The 21,626-nt window shown below is 43.8% G+C and overlaps 1 protein-coding gene across 1 annotated transcript in view; it reads left to right on the top strand.

Moving 5' to 3' along the window:
• Window positions 1-1,312: 1,312 nt before the first annotated feature.
• Window positions 1,313-21,626, top strand: part of RAI14 (retinoic acid induced 14) — a 93,300-nt gene continuing 72,986 nt past the window's right edge. Inside the window, exons 1-2 of the mRNA XM_007957831.2 lie at window positions 1,313-1,414; window positions 4,283-4,413. Coding sequence (XP_007956022.2) covers window positions 1,313-1,414; window positions 4,283-4,413 — 233 coding nt within the window. The remainder of the gene's footprint in view (window positions 1,415-4,282; window positions 4,414-21,626) is intronic.

The raw sequence follows: 21,626 nt of genomic DNA, 5'->3' as shown, positions 1-21,626 counted from the left end.
TGAAGGGAGCAATACTTGGAGGAAAGAGTTTCATGGGAAATGGTGGCACGTGACATCATTAATGTGATGGGAATCTCTGGAAGTCCTGTATGATTTTGGAGTAGGAATAACGTACTTTGGGATGTGTGGCCAAATGTCAAACCACCTGTTCTCCTGACCCAGCCCTACCTTTGGACAGTTGATTGAACAAATGATTAATATATTCTCAATATTTGATTTCAGTTTATTACTACTCAGCTGGGGAATTCAGGTGATGGAGAAAATTTGCTTCTGGGTTCTTAAGAGCAGTGGCATTTAGACAACACATCTGTTTTGTCTCATCTTGTGATTGGCTATGCATGTTTGGTATAGAATAAAGCACCAGATAGACTGGTTATACAAAAGCTATAGGGAGCTCTGGTAGCATAGTGGCTAAGACACTTGCCTGCTAACCAGACGGCTGGCGGTTCAAACCCACCAGCCACTCCTCGGAAGGAAGGTTGGGCAATTCTACTTCCATAGTGATACTGCCTCGGAAACCCAAGGAGGGGTCGCTATGAGTCAGGTTTGACTCGACGGCACATAACAACAACAAATAGGGAAAGCCAGGAGCTCTGGTAGCGTAGTGCCTAAGGCACGTGACTGCTAACCAGAAGGCTGGTGGTTCAAACCTACCAGCCACTCCTCAGAAGGAAGGTGGGGCAATCTACTTCCGTAGTGATACCACCTTGGAAACCCAAGGAGGGGTCGCTATAAGTCAGGTCCGACTCGATGGCACATAACAACAACAACATAGGGAAAGCCTCTCTGGTCAGGTTCAGAAGAGGAAGGTAATGGATTTGAAAGCTCTGCTTCTTGAAGGGGTCTACAACGACTAGTTGTGCATGTTGTCATTGCCATTGAGTTGATTCCTACTCATGGCAACTCCCTGTGTACAGAGTAGAACAGCTCCATAGGGTTTTCAAGGTTGTGACCTTTTGGAAGCACATCATTAGGTCTGTCTTCCTAGGTGCCTCTGGGTGGGTTTGAGCTGCCAACCTTTTGGCAGATAGTCAAGTGCTTTACCGTTTACACCTGTAAGGATGCCTAGTTGTGTACATCAGAGCTTACTACAGATATAAACAGTATCCTCCTCCAGGACCAGAGATCAGCTCCCTGCTAGTTCTGGTCAACCCTTCCATGGCTTCCCCTTGGGAAGACCCACCGCTTGGAATCTGGAGTCCTGAATCAGAGGTCCAACTGAGAGTCTTTAGTTTCTACCCTTAGCATCCTTCTGAGAATTTTAAGAGTAAAATTATCACCTCCTTTCCCAGTTGTTGTTGTTGTTGTTGTTATGGGTGTTGGCCTCCGTTGCCCTCAGCCGATCGAAAGGGAGTCGGGTTCAGATCCCCGAATCCGGAGTGGTGGAGACGGGCGCTGTGAGGCATCCAGTGCGGTAACGCAACCAATCACGGAGAAGCCGGCGGGAGCCCCGGGGAGAGTTCTCTTTTCTTTGTGAAGGGCAGGGCGCCCTGGAATGGGTTTGCCCCAAGAGAGGGGCCCGTGCCTTGGGGAAAAAAAAAAAGTCTATATTTTACCCCAGTTTATCCCTGGTGGTTCAAATAGTCAACACGCTTAGCTGCTAACTGAAAAGGTGAAGGTTCGAGTCTAGCCAGAACCACGTTGGAAGGAAGGCTTGATGATATAATTTGAAAAAATCAGCCACTAAAAAACCGTTCCATTCTGGCATCCATGGGGTCACTGTGAGTCAGGATTGCCTCCATGGCAACTGGTTTCTACTTCAGGCTTGTCCTGCCTTCCCAAGTGTGCACAGTGCCCATCCTTTCCCACTTCTTGATACTTACCTTGTACCCTCCTGCAGCACATACCTGTTGAATGGTGCTGCAGATTATCTATTCAATATTTGGTGTGCATAGCCTTGCCCTCTTAGTCTCATCTGTGCCAACAGAAAAGTCACTCCTGTTCTGCACTGAGGAAAGACTTACACAAAAGAACTTTAGACCTCAAGAGCTGTACCACTGACTTTGTCCTCCATAGCACGGGGGAGGGAGGATCATTCTTGCTATGTGGTATAGAAATTGAACTCCTAAAGATCTGCGTGTAACTCATTTGAGGGAACCCCTACAATCGGATTTTTCTCTACTCAAGAGTTGGTGCTTAGCGGCACTGAGAGAAAAACCCTTTCATGTGACCTTTCTGTTCAAGCACTTTAAGTCATGTCCTCAGAGATTTACTATCCTTTTGATCTTCTCAATCCAATTTTAATTTGGTCAGTTTAGGTCAGGGAGGTATCTTAAAAGATTTAAGAGTTTTGCCTTTTAGGATAATGTAGGTAGGAATCATTGGTATTAAATGTACTTCAGTCAACTTAATTCTTAGCAAAGTTTGGCATGAAGAATTTTATAGATTAAACTACTTGAGCTTTAGAGAAATTTCACAATAGTTATCCAGCCTGAAGACTCAGAACCCTGAGGCACAGGTTATGGGTGACATAGCATACACTTGTTAGGCTAGAGTTCTAGACTTCAGAAACATGCCAACAAGAGAAAGGAGCCTGGTAGTGCAGTTGCTGATGGCTTGGCTACAAGCCAAAAGGTCAGCAATTTGAATCCAGCAGCCACTCAGCAGGAGAAAGATGTGGCAGTCCACTTCTCTAAAGATTTACAGCCTTGGAAACCCCGTGGGGCACTTCTACTATGTCCTATAGAGCCACTACGAGTTGGAATCAACTTGACTGGCAACAAGTTTTTTTTTAAGGGCCAAGCTACTGATTTTCTTCCTCTGCCCTGAGTCCTGAGAAATGGGTATGGCCCAGTCTTGAATCTCTCAGAAATACAAATTTCTCCCTTACACCCTGGACACATTTGTTGTGAGCCTTGATGGCCTGTGGGCTTTGTCAGGCCTTGTGGCCTCTGGGCTGGGGCTGGACGGGTGATTGAGACTTTTGGTAGATTGAGAATACCCCTGACCTCCTACAAGACTGTAATCTAGTCAAAGTCCTTCATTTTACCTTTTAAATCTCTAGTATCTCCTCTGTCTGCTACTCTTTAGTGGCTCACAATAAAGGCTTTAACAAGAAATACCTGGGGTTCTTGTCTTCGGGGGTCACAAGGAAGAGCACAGGTGGGAGACTCCTCTGTGGAAAGCTTTGGGGAGGGAGGTGGAGACTCTCCCAGGAGGTGGGGTCCAGAGTTGAAGGGGCCAGGAAGTAAGCTTGGTCTTAGAGGTCTGCTGCAAGGGACGGCTGGTGGGCTTTGATGTATTTCAGTGTCTTTCTCCCTCTCCTGCCCCATTAATCATTTGTACTGTGTGCACCACTAGAGGACTCCCTAAAGCACGGATTTCATTCTCATTCCTCTGCTCTAAAACCTTCCATGGCTCCCTGCTGTCCAATTACTCATATAGAGATGGTTGCTTTCCCTTGTAAGAGTAATAACTAGCATTTGTGCACATGAAAGCTTTACCATTACGGCTTTTGCAGAATCATTCTACTGGGCTGAGCTTGGTGGTGGTGGAGGCTCTGCGCAAAGCTGGTTGATGTTTAATAGGCTACTCAGGAACAAGTTTTCTTTCTGGTACGTGTTTTGAGTCAGTACCCTGGATGGACAGCTACTTAAACATCAGTACAAAGAACCAACCAAAAAAAGAAAGGAACTCCAGTGGTATACTGGGTAAGGCATCTGGTTGCTAAGAGAAGGTTGGCAGTTCAAAACCACCAGCTGCTCCATGGGAGGAAGATGAAGCAATCTACTTCCCTAAAGATTTATAGCCTTGGAAACCCACTGGGGGTCATCAGCATACAGCTAAAAAATCAGGGCCCAGCAAGCCGACAGGAAAGAGTAGCAGTAAAAGAAGCTGAAGAATGAATATCTGTAAAACCTCAGGTAACCTTTAGGTGTGAGGCAGTTTAGTTCTGTAACACAGTGGACAGAGTGAGCTATGGACGAGGTCAAAGGGCCAAAGTTCTGAGGTGCCAGCTGTCCAGTTGGGCTAGAAATAAGCTAATATGTAAACTGGACTTAAGGTCTTCTATCTTCCCAACCTCAGGGAACAGAGGTGACTTCATCTCAGAGTTTGGTGACCGGCCACCGTATCATTGAACTGTGGATGTTTTCTTTTGGGAAGCCAGCCTTCTTGGGTATCTCAATGGTGAAGGGGAAGGTATTTTCAAAGTTTTCCACTGAGGGGCAGGTTTTTATTTGGGTGATGGGAGGGTCGGGAGCTGGGTGGAATGAGGTTCTCTGGGCAGTATGTCTGTAGCCGCTGCCATTCATTAGCTCTGTGTCTTCTGTTTCCTCCATAGATCAATGAGTGGAACAAAAATGATGACCGGCTGCTGCAGGCTGTGGAGAATGGAGACACAGAGAAGGTGGCCTCACTGCTGGGCAAGAAAGGGGCCAGTGCCACCAAGCAGGATAGCGAGGGCAAGACTGCGTAAGCTGAAAACCGTTTCTAAATATGCTGGTTCCGGGTTTTCAAAGTGTTCCCAGGAATCTAGTATCCAGAGAAGGATTTCACAAATGCCTTTATGAGGACTTTGTGAAATTACTGGTAGTCCCTGACTTACGACGTATTTGAGTTACAATGAATTGCACTTAAAACTGCCGTGTTTTTTGGTACATTTTATTGTTAGTAATATGTTGCTGTTGTGTTATTGTTGTTGTTAGATGCCATTGAATCAGTTCCAACTCAAAGCGACCCTACGTACAACAGAATAAAACACTGCTCAGTCATCGTCACAGTCATTGCTATGTTTGAGCTCATTGTTGCAGCCGCTATGCTAGTCCATCTTGTTGAGTGTCTTCCTTTTATTCGCTGACCCTCTACTTTACCAAGCATGATGTCCTTCTCCAGGGACTGGTCCCTCCTGATAACATGTCCCAGGTACATGAGGTGAAGTCTCTCTATCCTCGCTTCTAAGGAGCATTCTGGCCATACTTCTTCCAAGACAAATTTGTTTATTCTTCTACCAGTCAATGGTATATTCAGTATTCTTCACCAATGCTGTTAAGTCAAATGCATCAATTCTTCTTCAGTCTTCCTTACTCATTGACTGGTTTTCACATGCACATTAGGCAAATGAAAATACCATGGCTTGGGTCAGGCACACTTTAGCCCTCAAAATGATATTTTTGCTTTTTAATACTTGTCAAGAGGTCTTTTGCAGCAGATTTGCTTAATGCAGTATGTTGTTTCATTTCTTACTGCTGTTTCCATGGGCAATGATTGTGGATCCAAGTAAAATGAAATACTTTGTATTTTTACAGGTACTATGAATTTTGCTTTATAATTTCTCATATGTTGTTGTTGTTAAGTGCCGTTGAGTCGTTTCCGACTCATAGCGACCCCATGCACAGCAGAACGAAACACTGCTCGATCCCGTGCCAGCCCCACAATCCCTGCTATACTTGAGCCCATCATTGCAGCCACTGTGTCAATCCATCTCATTGAAGGCCTCCCCCTCTTTCGTCAACTCTCCACCCTACCAAGCATGACATCCTTCTCCAGGGAATGGTCCCTTCTTACAACATGACCAAAATAAGTGAGATGAAGTCTGGCCATTCTTGCTTCCAAGAAGCATTCTGGCTGCACTTCCTCCAGGACAGATCTGTTAGTTCTTTTAGCAGTCCATATATGGTACTTTATTCCTGCCCACTACAATTTCATATTGCCCATCATATATGTGTGTGTGTGTGTGTGTGTGTGTGTGTGTGTATATGTATGTATGTATGTATGTATATATATCTGTGTGTCTACTCTTAGGAGCCCTGGTGGCACAATGGTTGAGTGACCAGTCACTAAGCAAATGGTCAGTGGTTCAAGCCCAGCCAGCGCCTCCATGGGAGAAAGACCTAGCGATCTGTTTCTATAAAGATTATAGTCTGGGAAACCCTGTGGGCAGTTCCACTCTGTCATCTAGGGTTGCTTTGAGTACGGATCTAACTCAGTGGTGCACAACAAAAAACTACAGTGTTTACTTTGGTCAGACTGTGGAGAAATCGACTTTGGAGCCAGATAGACATCTAATATGGACTCTACTGCTATGAACAAGTTGTGTAATCCTTGAACCTTCATTTCTTCATTTTAAAATGGAGATGCTATTATTTAACATAATGATAGTGATGAGTATGGAACAAGATGCTGACGTAGATTGTTTGCCCCTAGAAGCAGGCTCTGAGACAAGGACTTTTGTGCAAGCCATTTCTACAGCTGATGGTCCCAGAAAGCATAAGAAGGGGAGGAAACCTACTCAGGGTGTGTTGTTGAACCTGTTACTGTTGCAGGAAACTGGGACCCATTCCTGCTGAGGACTTCTGGTGTCTTTTTTGACTTAGAACAGAGGGTCTGCAAATTATGGCCTGCTGCTTGTTTGATTGGAGCCCAGCCACACTCGTTCATTTTGTGCTTCCACACTACAAAGGTATGGTTGAGAAGTCACAGCAAGGACAGTAAGGGCCCCCAAAGCCTGAAATATTTATCATCTGGCCCTTTACAGAAAAAGTTTTCTGACTCCAGGCTTTGGAGTATGCCTCAATGTTGTCTCACCCAAGGCTCGGGCAACTAGGGTATTTATCCCAGAAGTCTCTGTTCCTCAAAGGAGTGGGCTAATTCTAGCACCATAATGCCCATGGCCAAAGTCTTAAATGGTTGGTAAGCTCTTAGGATATGGGAAAGGCACCAGTAGCACAGATATTCTATGTAAGCAGAGTATCCAGACCACAGAGGATGTTTGATAAATCACTTCCCTTTTCTTCTTATCCCAGATTATTGATTCCCAATCCAGCAGCTCCTGCATTAGAATCACCTAATGTCCCACTTCACCCCAGAGTCACTTGGTCTGGAGAGTAGCCCAAGATTATGTACATTCAGCCAGAAAGAACCATCACCTAGGATTTAGACTGATTCTAGAGTGATGAATTGGGACTAAGGATAAAAGTCAATTGTCAGAAGATTTGATGGTGGCATTTTAGTTTCTCCAAGACTTAAGGTTCAAAATGACACCCAAAAGCGAATGGCCTGGGTAGGCCACCCCAACTCCATGGACCCAGAAATCTAGATTCCTAGAGAATTAAAATGGTTTCTCACTGATGACTGTAAGAATTTGACTACTAAAGGCACTGTGGATTTAAACCTTTCTGTTAAGCATTATATTTTCATTCGAACAAATATTCTTTGTACAGGTATACCTCATTTTATGCACTTCACAGATACTGCATTTTATACAACGTGAAAGATGGTGGCAACCAACCCTGCGTCAGGCAAGTGTATTGGTGCCATTTTTCCATAGCATGTGCTCATTTTATGTCTCTGTGTCCCGTTTTGGTAATCTCCTAATTTTAAACTTTTGCACAATGCAACTGCACACTTAATAGTTTACAGAATAGTGTAAACATACCTTTTATATGCATTGAGAAATCAAAAACTTCATGCGACTCACTTTATTGCGATGTTTGCTTTATTACAATGGTCAGGAACTGAGTCCTGGATCTCTCCAAGTTATGCCTGTATTCAGAATGACTTTGGCTGTGGAGCTGGGCACAATCTCCTAATCCTTCAGTATTATGTAATCGTGTCAGGTCTAAGGTTCTCTTGTAACCCAAGCAGTATGGTTCCCTGGCTTTAGCCTTCTGGCCTCTGGAAGCCTGTAGTTTCTTATTTGGGTTTAGTTTAATCTGTGGATTCCTACCTGAGGGCAAAAATGTCTTCCTCACACTTCAAGACTTTTCTTAAATTCAGAAGATTTGTGTTGTTTCTGTTCTTGTGCATTCAGCTTGAGAACAGGTGATCTGGTAAAATCTTAGGAGCAGTTCCCCCCACACCAGACCAAAGCAGCATGTCCCGCCCTACTGGGCTGCTGCTTAGACCAGCCCCACAGAGTCTGCAAAGAGTGGTTTGGTTTGCAGACTATCTGGAATGTTTTGCATTTTCTCTAAGGTACTTGAAAGCACTTGGCCTTCTTCTCTGCCAGCTCTTTAGGGTTTCCATTCAATTTATGCAGCTTTATATCTAATTTAGGCTGGAGGCCTACTTTCTGGTCAGCTTTTGTGATAAGCCATCTTGCGCTTTAGCTCAGACATCTTTAATGTCTCCCTGTTGCCTGTCGGTCTGGAGTCCTGATTTTGGCTGTTGAGGTCCTTCCTCTGACCCTGCCCCTACTTACCTAAGTGTCTTTCATTGTCCTGCTCTGAAGCATAAGCCTGCAGCTGCAGCCAAGACCATCTGCTCTCTATCCTCCCCTCCTGTGAGAGCTTCCACTCGTTTGCCCAGGGTCTCTGTCCAGTCCAGAATGATATTCTCCAGATAGTCTCAGGCCTCTTTTGATTTTTATTCTCTTCAAAATACTAGAATACTGACTTAGAACTTGATCTAGTATTTTATTATATTTTCTCTTTGTTTTCTGAAAGATTTGAATCCCCTCAGCTCCCTGAGGACAAACCAAACCAAACCAAACCTATTGCCACAGAGTCAGTTCCTACTTATAGCCACCCTATAGGAACGGAGTGGAACTTCCCCATAGGGTTTCCAAGGCTGTAATCTTTATGGAAGCAGACTGCCATGTCTTGCTCCCACTGAGTGGCTGGTGTGTTCGAACTGCTGACTTTTTGGTTAGCAGCCAAGTGCTTAACCCTTGTACCATCAGGGTTCTCTTCCTATGGATCAGGAAAAAAAAAAAAAAAAAACAAACTCACTGCCGTGGAGTCAGATCAGACTCATAGTGACCCCTTCCTCCTTGGGTTTCCAAGGCAGTATCACTATGGAAGTAGATTGCAGGATCATATAATTTATTTCTTTTTATATTTCCCATTCTCCCAAGCTCAGTTGTTGTTGGCTGTCATGGAGTTGACCCCCTTGCACAGTGGAATGAAATGCTACCCATTCCTGTGTCATCCCCATGATTAGGGGAAGATCAGACCCTTGTAATCCTCAGGGGTTTCACTGGCTCATTTTCAGAAGGAGATCACCAGGTCCTCCTTCCTAGTCCGGAAGCTCTGCTGGAACTGGCTCATATCATTGCAGTACAGATGGGTAGTGACTGGGCAGGAGGTGAACTGGCCAGAATCAAACCCAGGTCTCCCTGAACCACCAGTGTACCCATTCCAAGCACAATAAACATGAACTAAACCAAACCCACTGCTATCAGTCCATTCTGACTCATTGTGATGCTGTAGGACACAGTAGAACTGCCCTGTGGGGTTTCCAAGGGTGTAAATCTTAACAGAAGCACACTGCCACATCTTTCTCCCCTGGAGCAGCTGGTGGTGGGTTCAAATTGCTGAACTTTAGTTAGCAGCTGAGCACTTAAGCATTATCTCACCAGGGTTCCTTCTAAGCACAAGAGAGACACTCAGTCAATATTTATGGATGTGACTTTTCAGCATGGTTCTTATAGAAAACACATTCTTTTTGCTGACAATAGTACCTCATGGATAAGTTATATAGGGATGATTTAACTTGGTGTTCAGGGAGGAAACAAGGTACCTGGTGAATATCATAATCTAGCTAGCCCTCCTCCTCTCCCAGCTTCTAGTGAAAGTGAAATAGAACTACTCAGCCTTTACCTCCCAATGAACCAGACAGACCAGAAAGTCCCAGGAATGTGGTGGCAAAGGCAGCCATCTCTTCAGACATTCTCCAGAAGCCTTTATAACCCAAGGTCAACAATCAGATGGGTGGTTTGGTCATTCTTCAGACTCTCAGTTCCTTCCTGGAATATTTTCCTTTAGGGAAAGATAAGAAACCTTGTCAGAAATTTTTCTCCCTTTAAGGCTGATCAAAGAGACGGTTAAGAAAAGTAAAAACAATTAAATGACTGGAATTCATTTAGGAAGGAATAAAAGAAGGATGGTGTCTTGGGTCAGAAGAGAAGAAAACCCTAGCAGGGCAGAGAGCTATAGCTCCAGGCTGTGTTTATGGAGTCAGGCTTGGCTTCCCCCGGCCCCAGCTGTTCTCTTTCCTTGGTGGATGGGAGGAAGCGGGAGGATGTCCGGGCCCTGAAACCTCTTACCATGGAGCAGTCTAATTGTTTCAAGATGGTTTCCCCTACATTTGGGTATACATTTAATTAAAGTTACATGTGTTTGTCTTAGGAACAACCAGACTAAATAAAGTTGCTGCTGGGACTGTAGTATTTGAACAGATACCCCCCCAGGCATGTGGATATACACCTACTAGACACACAGCCATTGTCTGCATTTAATGTTGTCCACATTTCAGAAACCTAATCTCCTCGGGGTTTTTTTTTGTATGTGTGTGATTTGGGTGAATATTTACAGAGCAAATTCACTTTCCATACAGCAGTTCACATACACTTTGTCTCATGACATTGACCACAATTTACCACAATGCAACAGCTCCCCTCCCATTTCCTCCCGATAATTACCTCTTCCCTGTGTCCATCCCTCCGTGCACTCCTGACCCCTGAGCTGTCTCCCTGTGCATAAGCAGCCCTTCTTTCTCCCATGATTGTTCTCTCCAAGGAGTGTATCTACCTCAGGTAAATGTTCAACTCATATGCCTGTCTTTTGGTTGGCTGGAAGGCACAGGTGTGGGTTCAATTCCAGACCTGAAGGGCAGCTAGGGACCATAGTCTCAGTGGTTCCACCAGGCTCTATCAGACCTGCAAACCTGGTCCTCCCCACCCCCTTTTCTTTTCTCCAAATGATTTTGAGTTTTGTCCACGTTGTTCTCTTTCTCTGTCCAGGATCTCCTACGTAGATCCCCTTCCAAGTGGTTGACATTGGTAGCCAGGCACCATCTAGTTCTTCTGGTCTCATAGTCGTATAGGCTACAGATCGGATGGTGTACCAGTTGCTAGAACTGATTGTATCCATGAATTTTTGGTTTTCTTCGTTCTTCTTTGCACTGGATGAGGAGAGACCCATCGTTGCATCTAGATGGCAGCTTGCAAGCTTTTAAGATCCCACTTGCCACTCACCAATGTAGGAGGTGGAACAATGTTTTGTGTAGTATTTTGCCAGTTGAGCTTGATGTCCCCTGCGACTATGGTCCCGAGCCCACAGGTGAAACCTAATCTCTTCAGTTTTGAAAGCAAGAATCTGTGAAAGTATTTTTGGATGACTGTGGAGCTTGAATAAAATGGGGGAGGTAGTGCTTGAACTCTGCAAACCAGTTGGATGAGGGGCTTCTCTGGCAGGTAACTTGTTGCACTTTGGCTTTTCTTGTTTTGTTTTGTTTTATTTTCAGAATAGGGATGTGTTAGGTATTTCATATAGCAGTGATTCAGTAAGTCACACCACCTGGTCAGTCTTCTCCAGTGCATCTCACATTGTTTTTGTTAACTGACATCAAGTTGGGACCAACTCAGGGTGACCCTGTGTACAATGAGATCTAACCATTGCAGTCTGGGGGGTTTCCACTGGCTGCTTTTCAGAAGTGGATCACCAGGCCTTTCTTCCTCATCTGTCTATATGATTACTAACTTAATTTATGTAAAGATACTACATACGATATGTGCTTGCAGCATTCTTCCTTGCAAAATCAGCTTCCAAGTAAAATCACTCTATGTCTCCTAAAACCTGTTGTTAACTTGACAGAGGGGTAGTTAATGCAATAAAGTTGTTGCACTGAATATTTGCTCTGCTTTGGGCACCTAGATTTTCAAAGGTAATAAACCATCCATTCATACCTTGCAAAATCCCTGTTTCATCATTCTACCAATTAGGATGCACTCCTGGAGTCTAAAATGTCCAAAACTCAATGGCATATACATACAAAATAAGCAGACCCAATGGTCCATGCCTGCAGAATGCCTAGATAGCATCCTGAGAAGACAAGGCCAATGAAAGTATTGGAGAATAATTAAGTGCTGACTGTTAGGGTTACAGGACAGGGAGAGATGGGAAAGGGTTTGTCGTTGTTGTTGTTTGTTATGCGCAATCAAGTTGGATCCGACTCATAGCAACCCCTCCTTAGGTTTCTGAGGCAGTATCACTATGAAGTAGATTGCCCAACCTGCCTTCTGAGGAGTGGCTGGTGGGTTTGAACCACCAACCTTCTGGTTAGCAGTCAAGTGCCTTAGGTACTGCAGGCTGGAGTAGCTAAATACATGCTTCCTGGGTCAGGTGTGACATCAGGTGGGCCCTGAAGAATGGATCAATAGGATTTGCATGAGTAATAGGGAAGAGTACAATTTAGGTATAGGTAACAGCATGAACAGAGGCCATTTCAAATTGGAAAGACAAACAGAGATAGCAAGGCCCTTGTGTTCCTCCCTTCTTTAAGAGCCTCTCATAGCAGCCATTGGTAAGTTCAGGCCCCCAACTCAAATCACCTGGTGAAAACTACTACTTAGTCCCCCCACCTTCAGAAAGTTCTTGGTCTGCTTGATTTAATTGTTCTTGATTTAATTGGTCTGGGGTGCAATCTGGGTGTCAGGTTTTTTAAAGCAACTCAGGTGCTTTGAAATGGTCAGTCCAAATTACAAATCACTCTGCTAGACCCTCTATAGTGAGGCCCATGTTGCCAAGGTCAGAGCTTCCCAGCAGGTAGACACCACAGTTGGTTTCAGATGGGCTGAGGAATGTCCTTGGAGCCCAGGAGCCTGAGTGGCAGCAGCTGTATGCTTTGAAGGGTAGGAAGCGTTGATGTCCTTGCCAGCTGTAAGGATCATGCCATCTCCTACATTTGGCTTTCCTAGGCCTACCAGTTTAGGCCTACATTTTACCTTTCAGTCACTCTAATTCTACGGATTGCAAATTGCATAGCTCTTTGCCCATGAGACCAATATGCTTCCAGCTCTCATTGAGTTTCCTTATCTTTGGGCAAGTAACTCTGTATCAACTGTCTTCTACGTATTTAACCACCATCCTTTTGTCAGCTTGTTGTATTGTGATAGCTTGCATGTTGATGATGGAAGCCATGCCACCAGTATTTCAAACACCAGCATACCCATGGTGGACAGGTTGCAGCAGAGATCCCAAGACTAAGACTAGGAAGAAAGGCCTGGTGATAAGCTTCTGAAAATTAGTCAAAGAAAACAATATGGATCAAAATAGAATAATGTTCCACATAGTGCTGGAAGGTAAGCTGCCTAGGTTGAAGGTGCTCAAAATACATAGTGGCCACAATAATTCAAGCAGACCAAGAACTTCAAACGGTTATTCTATCAGTGGACTGGGCAACATTTTGTTCTGTTATATATAAGTTCTCCGTGACTCTGAGCCAACTTGATGGTAACTAACAACAACCATGACTGACTTAGTGTACATTAGTTTGGGTTCAACTGGACTACAAGCCCAAAGGCAAGGCTGTCTTATGTTTTCAGTCTATCACAGGGCTTACCCAGCACAAGGAATACTTCAGGACACAGGTCTCAAACTCTAATCCTATAGATGCTTGGCAGAGAATGGCGGTGGGCAAAGCACATGGCCGAGTGGGGACCATAGCATCCTGGGGAGTGTTTGACCATCAAAGTCAGCAGCCAGAAGCTTGTGGCTTTCCATGGTGGCCAAGTACTCAGTGCCGCAATGTGGTCCTGCCGTTGCCAGACCTTCCAGGTTTTCAGGAGAAGCTGGGAATCCAATAATTACTTGATATGTCCTAAGTTTTAAATGTTGCCATCAAATTTTTGAAACATTTAAAACCTTGAGCAGCCTGCAGCAAACACTCTGCCAGGCTGAACTAGGCCCTGAGGTTGCCAGTCTGTCTACCACTGCTTATTGTTGTTAGGTGCCGTCAAGTCAACTCCAATTCACAGTGACACTGTGTACATCAGAACGAAACACTGCCCATGCCTGTGCCACCCTCACCATCCTTGAGCCCGTCATTGCAGCCACTGTGCCAATCCATCTTGTTGACGGTCTTCCTCTTTTTCATTGACCCTCTGTTTTACCAAGAATGATGTCCTTCTCCAGGAAATGGCCCCTGCTTAGTCAATTTTAATCAATTACTGTTGACTCGACATTAGTTTCGTCACCTTGCTTTTTCCCCTCCACTCTGAAATGACCAATCTAAAGTCAAGCTTTTGGAATTTGAAGAAAATACAGTGAAATGAAAACATTGGGATTCTTGGTTGAACTTTTTTCCTAGCATTTATTACAATAAGTATAACATAATGTGTGAACAAAATTTTAAAAAGCCCCAATGTTTATAATATATAATGCTTGTGCACAAAATAAAAGATGAAAGGTGAAGTCTGGCATATTGAAAAGAATTCCTGAGGGTTTTAAAGGGAATAGTGTTCTGTATTAACAATAGTGGTACAAACTGATGAGAATTGACTTGGAAATTAAGAACTGGGTTGCTTAAGATATGTGTCAGATCACAGGATTTTTAATTAAGTTTTATTAAGGTATTTTCCAAGCTGGATTAAGTATATTGAGAATGAAGATTCTTAGATGCTAAAATGGGTCTTTGCTGCTCGGGGTTGAAGTGCTCTGGCTTTGCTTCTCTCTCCAGTCCTCAGTCAGTGCCATCCACCTGCTGGACTGACCCAGAATCCAGAGGTCAGGAGAGCCAGGGATACAGAGCAGAGCAGGGGAGAGTGCGGATGAACTTAAGAGCACACAGCTAGTGAGCGCCACGTGGGAGCGTGAGGCTCTCACCCAGACAGGTCAAGAGGGCCAAAAAATCAAAAAAGCCAAACTCACTGCCATCGAGTCATTTCCAACTCAGAGCTACCCCTCCTTGGGTTTCCGAGGCAGTATCTGTATGGAAATAGATTGCCCAATCTTCCTTCTGAGGAGTGGCTGGTGGGTTTGAACCACTAGCCTTCTGGTTAGTAGTCAAATAAATGCCTTAGGCACTGTGCCACCAAGAGATAAGGCAGCTAAAGCTACTAGCACTTGTCTGTGCTTTTAGAAACATTCTTGCTTTCTCATCTCAGTTCTTGAAGTTCGTGCCTTCCGAAATGCCACCACCACCACTACCACCCACGCTGATAAATCCTCCACATCATTCAAGGCCCTGTTTGCTGTCTCTCATTGAAGCCTTTCGTAATTTCCACAGTGAAGGAGTTCTTCCTTGCCACTGTTGTGCCGTGCCGTGGAGTCAGATCCGACTCATAGCGACCCCTCCTTGGGTTTCCGAGGCGGTATCACTACAGAAGTAGATTGCCCCAACCTTCCTTCCAAGGAGTGGCTGGTGGGTTTGAACTGCCAGCTTTCTGGTTAGCAGTCAAGTGCCTTAGACACTATGCTACCAGAGCTCCAAATCCTATAAGATTTGATGGGTCATAGTTATCCAGGTGCCTGGGTGGTACCCACCTAGCGGCATCACAGAAGAAAGGCCTGGTCATCTGCTTCCATAAACATTACAGCCAAAAAAACTCTGTGGAGCCATACTACTCTATAACAAATGGGGTTGCCCTGAGTTGAAATTGACTTGATGGCAATGGGTTTTGGGTTTAGTTTCCCATGTGCTTATCTTATTGCTGTTATCAGACTATCAGCCTGCAAGAGTTAGAGTCCAGTTTTACCCAATTAATAAGAAATTGTTTCTTATTAATTACTAAGTGGCCTAATGCTGTTGGGGCTTTCCCATGTATCATTCATTCAACAAATAGTTGATTCTTTCACCATTTTAAAAACCTTGCCAGTTTCCCTTAGGTATCTGAGAGTGCAAATCGTCAGTGTGCTGTGCTGCTAACCAGAAGGCTGGTGGTTCTAGTCCACCCAGAGCTACCTCAGAAGAAAAGCCTAGCTCTCTACTTGTAAAAAACAGTCAGTCACTGAACACTGTGGAACATCATTCTGCTCTGGCTTGCGTGCGGTTGCCAGGAGTCAGAATTGACTTGACAGCAGTCGGCAAAAAATAAACTCTCCTTGGCCTCTCTCAGTCACTCTGCAGTGAGTGGGTCTTTAATGAAAGAGGAAATTTTGATTAGGAATCAGCACAAATCACTCTGGGTACCAAAGTCTAGGAGTTTAGGAGTGATTCCCACAGACAAACCACTGACCCTAATGGAGCTTTCGAAAGGCCCAGATACTACTTCCTGAACACTTTTATGGAACCAAAGAATCTTGAAGAAAAGAGCTAAAGTCAGGTTTGAGTGTGGTGTGTTTGTCCAGCCTGTGGATCCATCTTTCATCTCAAGTGTCCTTCCTCCTGTCCCCAGGGGAGGTAGCCTTGCTGATCATTTTAACACACTGTGAGCACGTAAAGGACTACAGTAACTGTTTTGTTTTAATCAGCCTGTCTACCTATGTATCCACCCATAGTCCAATGTTCATTATTACTGGTCATGCAGCACTGGGTATGTAAAAGTGTTTATTTTTGTTGTCTGTACCTTTTGTGAACGTCTCTTTGTCTTCCTTTTCCTTGGTGGTATTGTGTTTGTCACTTGCTATGGGTATATTGCTCTTCCCTTCACCCAAATCTTACTGTCTAGCAATTTTCCCTCCCTTCCCTTCCCATCCCTGATAACCAACAAAGAAAGTTTCCTTCCGTGTGTAAACCTTTCCTTGACTTTTTACATTAGTGGACTAATACGCAATATGTGTCCTTCTGTGATTAACTTATTTCACTCAGCATAACGTCCTCCAAGTTCTTCCATGTCATGAGGTGTCTTGCGGATTCTACGTTATTCTTTAGTGTTGCATAGTATTTTGTTGTGTTTATGTTTATGTAGTTTGGTTATCCTATTTTGAAGTTTGGTAATACTGTTTCGAAGGAGCCCTGGTGGCACAGTGGTTAAGCAGTCAGCTGCTAACTGAAAGCTTGGAGGTTCGAACTCACGAGCTCCTTGGGAGAAAAGATGTGGCAATCTGCTTCCATAAAGATTTTGGAACCCCTGTGGGCAGTTCTACTCTGTCTATAGGGTTGCTATTCATCAGAATCAACTGGATGACAACAGGTTAATACTATTTTTATAGCCCCCCCCTTTTAAATGCCAGTCACCATTTATTATACCTCTATGAAACATTTATCACAGAAAGGCAACAAAACTTTTCTCCACATGTCTGCTGCACCAGTTTCTAATAGAAGCAGTGATCAAAGGTGCTGCTACAGCTGCTTTGGAAATAGAGACAGCATTTCTCTGCCCAAGGGGATCTGGGCCCAGTGCGGCCCTCCCTATGGACAGAGTAGAAGTTAGTTTTTCAAGGCTTTTATAACTGGGAGAGATTAGTCTTGCCCTTCTTGCCCCTAGATTATAATCTGAAATGGGAGTCCAGTTCTTTTCATCCTATTGTTGGGTTGTCCCATTGAAGAATTCTGTGTGGGCTCAGTCTGTTGAGCTCAGTGACCTCATTAGAATTTAGATGTTGTGGGAAAGATGTGCCAGACAATACTTCAGTAGGTTGGGTTGGAATCATACAAATTCAGAGCTAGAAAAGGTTTTAATGATCATATAGACCACATGAGTAAATTGAGGCCAGTATATTTGAGTGACTTTATTGTCCACAGTGAGGTGGTGACAGAGTTGGGCCCCAAACCAAGGACTTTGTTGTTAGTTGGGTCAAGTCATTTCCAACTCATGGTGTAACCCTCTATGTGCAGAGTAGAACTGCTTCATAGGATTTTCAAGGCTGTAACCTTTCAGGAGCAGATCACCATCTTCCAAAGTGCTCCTGGGTAGGTTCAAACCACCAACCATTCACCTAGTAGTCAAGTGCTTAACATTTGCACCACCCAGGGAACTCTAAGCAAATGAGTTCTTAGTTGCTGTCTAGTTTATGAGTTGATTCTGACTCGTGAGCCAAGGACTATACTTCTACTACACACACACAAAAAAAAAAAAAAAAACACTGCCATCAAGTAGATTTTGACTCATAGCAACCCCATTTGGATTTCTGAGGAAGTAAATCTTTATGGAAGTAGATCACCCAATCTTCCTTCTGTGGAGTGGCTGTGGGATTTGAGCCACCAACCTTCTGGCTAGCAGTCAAATGCCTTAGGCACTACAACACCAGAGAGCCAAGGACTAATGACTTTTAATTCTTACTTCTTTCTATTACAACAATCTTCCTAAAAATTAAATTTACATCAGAATCACCTGGTTGTTGCTGTTAGGTGCCGTTGAGTTGTCTCCAATTGATAGCAGCTCTATGCACAGCAGAATGAAACACTACCCAGTCTTGTGACAGCCTCACAATTTTCACTATACCTGAGCCCATTCTTGAAACCACTGGGTCTATCCATCTCATTGAGGGCCTTCCCCTTTCTTGACCCTCCACTTTACCAAGCATGATATCCTTCTCCAGAGAATGGTCTCCCTTCTGACAACATGATCAAAGTAGGTGAGATGAAGTCTGGCCATTCTCACTTCCAAGGAGCATTCTGGCTGCACATCCTCCAGGACAGATTTGTTAGTCCTTTTAGCAGACCATGGTACTCTTAGCATTCTTCTCCAACACGACAACTCAAAAGCATCAACTATTCTTCGGTCTTCCTTATTCATTGTCCAGCTCTCACATGCATAAAAGGTGATTGAAAATACCATGGCTTGGGTTGGTTCACCTTAGTCTTCAAGAAGACATCTTTGCTCTTCATCACATGAAAGAGGTCTTTTGCAGAAGATTTGCCCAGTACAATATGTTGTCTGATGTCTTGACTGTTGCTTCTATTGGTGTTAATTGGGGAACCAGGTAATATGAAATACTTGACAACTTCAGTCTTTTCTCCATCCACCATGCAGCAGTTAATTGGTCCAGTTGTGAGAATTTTTGTTTTCTTTATATTGCGGTGTAATCAGTACTGCACACTGTAGTCTTGAATCTTCATCAGTAAGTGCTTCAAGTCATCCTCACTTTCAGCAAGCAAAGTTGTATCATCTCCATATCACAGGTTGTTAATGAGTCTTCCTCCAATCCTGATGGCATTTTCTTCTTCGTATAATACAGCTTCTCAAATTATTTGCTAAGTATGTTGTTGTTGTTATGTGCCATCGAGTCAGCCCTGACTCATAGCGACCCCTCCTTGGGTTTCCGAGGCAGTATCACTATGGAAGTAGGATTGCCCAACCTTCCTTCCGAGGAGTGGCTGGTGGGTTTGAACCTCCAGCCTTCTGGTTAGCAGTCAAGTGCCTTAGCCACTACGCTACCAGAGCTCCCTAAGTATACAAGTTGAATAAGTGTGGTGAAAGGATACAATGCTGACACACCTCCCTTCTTGATTTTGAACCATTCAATATCCCCTAGTTCTGTTTGAACAACAGCCTCCTAATCTATCTGCAGGTTCCTCATGAGTACAATCAAGTGTTCTGGAATTCCCATTCTTCTCGATGTTATCCATAATTTGTTATGATCCACACAATCAAAAGCTTTTGTATAGTCAATAAAACATAAGTAAACATCTTTCTGGTATTCTTTGCTTTCAGCTAAGGTCCATCTGACATCAGCAATGATATCCCTCATTCCACGTCCTCTTCTGAATTCAGCTTGCATTTCTGGAAGCTCTCTGTCAATATACTGCTGCAACCATTTTTGAATTATCTTCAATAAGATTTTACTTGCATGTGATAGTAATATTGTTTCATAATTTCCTCATTCTGTGAGATCACCTTTCTTTGGAATGGGTACAAATATGGATCTCTTCCAGTCAGTTGGCCAGGTAGCTGTCTTCCAAATCTCTTGGCATAGCTGAGTGAGTGTCTTGAGGAGGGCATCCATTTGTTGAAATATCTCAATAGGTATTCTGTCTGTTCCTGGAGCCTTGTTCTTTGCAATTCCTTCACTGCAGCTTCAACTTCTCCCTTCAGTACCATTGCTTCTTGATCATATCCCACCTCCTGAAATGGATGAAGATCGACCAGTCCTTTTTGGTACAGTGACACTGTGTATTCCTTCAATCTTCTTTTGATGCTTCCTGCATCATTCAGTATTTTGCCCATAGAATCTTTCAGTATTTCAGCTTGAGGCTTAAATTTTTTCTTCAGTTCTTTCAGCTTAAGAAATGCCGAGTGTAACATGGGTATATGGGTGGATAGATGGGTGGACAGGCCGAACTATTAGGTTTGTCTATGAAGTGTGGGGAGTGTACTCAAGACCATGTATAGGGCTGGCAGACAATGGTCCTATACGTGTATTTGTATGATCTGAATTCCCAGGTGTATAATAGAGCTGACAAAGGGCAAGGTTGTATTCACTTCTTGGTCACAACCAGCTACCCAGAGGGAGCAAGTAGTTGAACCTGTGGGCTCCGAACCATAGTCACAGGGCCATCAAGCTCAATTGGCATAACATACTACACAAAACATTGTTCCATCTCCTACTTTGGCAAGTGGAGATTGGGATCTTAAAAGCCTGCAAGCAGCCATCTAGATGCAACGATGGGTTTCTCCTCATTCAGTGCAAAGAAGAATGAAGAAAACCAAAGATTCATGGAAAGAATTAGTCCTAGTGACTGTTACACCATGTGATCTGCAGCCTATATGACTATGAGACCAGAAGAACTAGATGGTGCCCGGCTACCAGTGTCAACTACTCGGAGAGGGATCTATGTAGGAGATCCTGGATAGAAAGGTAGAACAATGTGGAACCAAACTCAAAAGCATTGGAAAAAAAAGGGGGACCAGGTTTGCTGGTCTGATAGAGCCTGGTGGAACCACTGAGACTGTGGCCTCACCTGCCCTTCAGGTCTAGAACTGAACCCACACCTGTGGCTTCCAGCCAAGTAAGAGACAGGCATAGGAGTTGAACATTTACCTGAGATAGATACACTCCTTGGAAAGAACAATCATGGGAGAAAGAAGGGCTGTTTATGCACACGGAGACATCTCAGGGAGCAGGGGTGCGTGGAGGGATGGACACAGGGAAGAGGTGACTGTCGGGAGGAAGTGGGAGGGGAGCTGTTGCATTGCAGTGAATATTGTGGTCAATGTCATGAGACAAAGTGTGCACTGCTGTATGGAAAGTGAATTTGCTCTGTAAATTATCACCCAAATCAGAATTAAAAAAAAAAGAAAAAGACGCAATTAAAAAAAAGAAAAGAAATGCGGAGCATGTTCTTCCCCTTTGGTTTTCTGCCTCCAAGTCTTTGCACATTTCATTATGGTAATTGGCTTTGTCTACTCGAGCTGCTCTTTGAAGTCATCTGTTCAGCTCTTTTATCATGTCATTTCTTCCATTTATTTTAGCTACTCTGTGCTTAAGAGCAAGTTTCAGAATCTCTTCTGACATCCATTTTGGTCTTTTCTTCCTTTCTTGTCTTTTTAATGACCTCTTACTCTCTTCATAAGTGATGTTCTTGATGCCATCCCACAGTTCCTCTGATTTTCAGTCATTAGTGTTCAGTACATCAAATCTCTTCTTAAAATAGTGTCTAAATTCAGAGGAGATGTTATCAAGGTCATATTTTGGCTCTCGAGGACTTCTTTTAATTGTCTTCAACTTCAACTTGAATGTGCATGTGAGCAGTTGGTGGTCTGTTCCACAATCAGTTCCTGGCCTCGTTTTGGCTGAAGATATTGCACTTCTCCATCGCCTCTTGCCACAGATGTAGTCAGTCTGATTCCTGTGTATTCCATCTGGTGAAGGCCATGTGTATAGTCATTGGTCTTACAAAATTCTGTCATGCAATCTCCAGTATTATTTCTATCACCAAGGCCATATTTTCCAACTACCTGTAACTCTTCTTTGTTTCCAACTTTTACATTCCAGTTACCAGTGATAATCAACACATCTTGATTGCACGTTCGGTCAATTTCCGACTGCGGAAGCTGATAGAAATCTTCAATTTCCTCATCTTTG

The sequence above is a fragment of the Orycteropus afer genome, unplaced genomic scaffold, assembly GCF_000298275.1.
Source record: "Orycteropus afer afer isolate SDZICR_OR568_19922 unplaced genomic scaffold, OryAfe1.0 scaffold00804, whole genome shotgun sequence".
Lineage (NCBI taxonomy): Eukaryota > Metazoa > Chordata > Mammalia > Tubulidentata > Orycteropodidae > Orycteropus > Orycteropus afer.
Note: the sequence above shows the minus strand (reverse complement) of the source record. Positions and strands in the feature narration are given on the sequence as shown.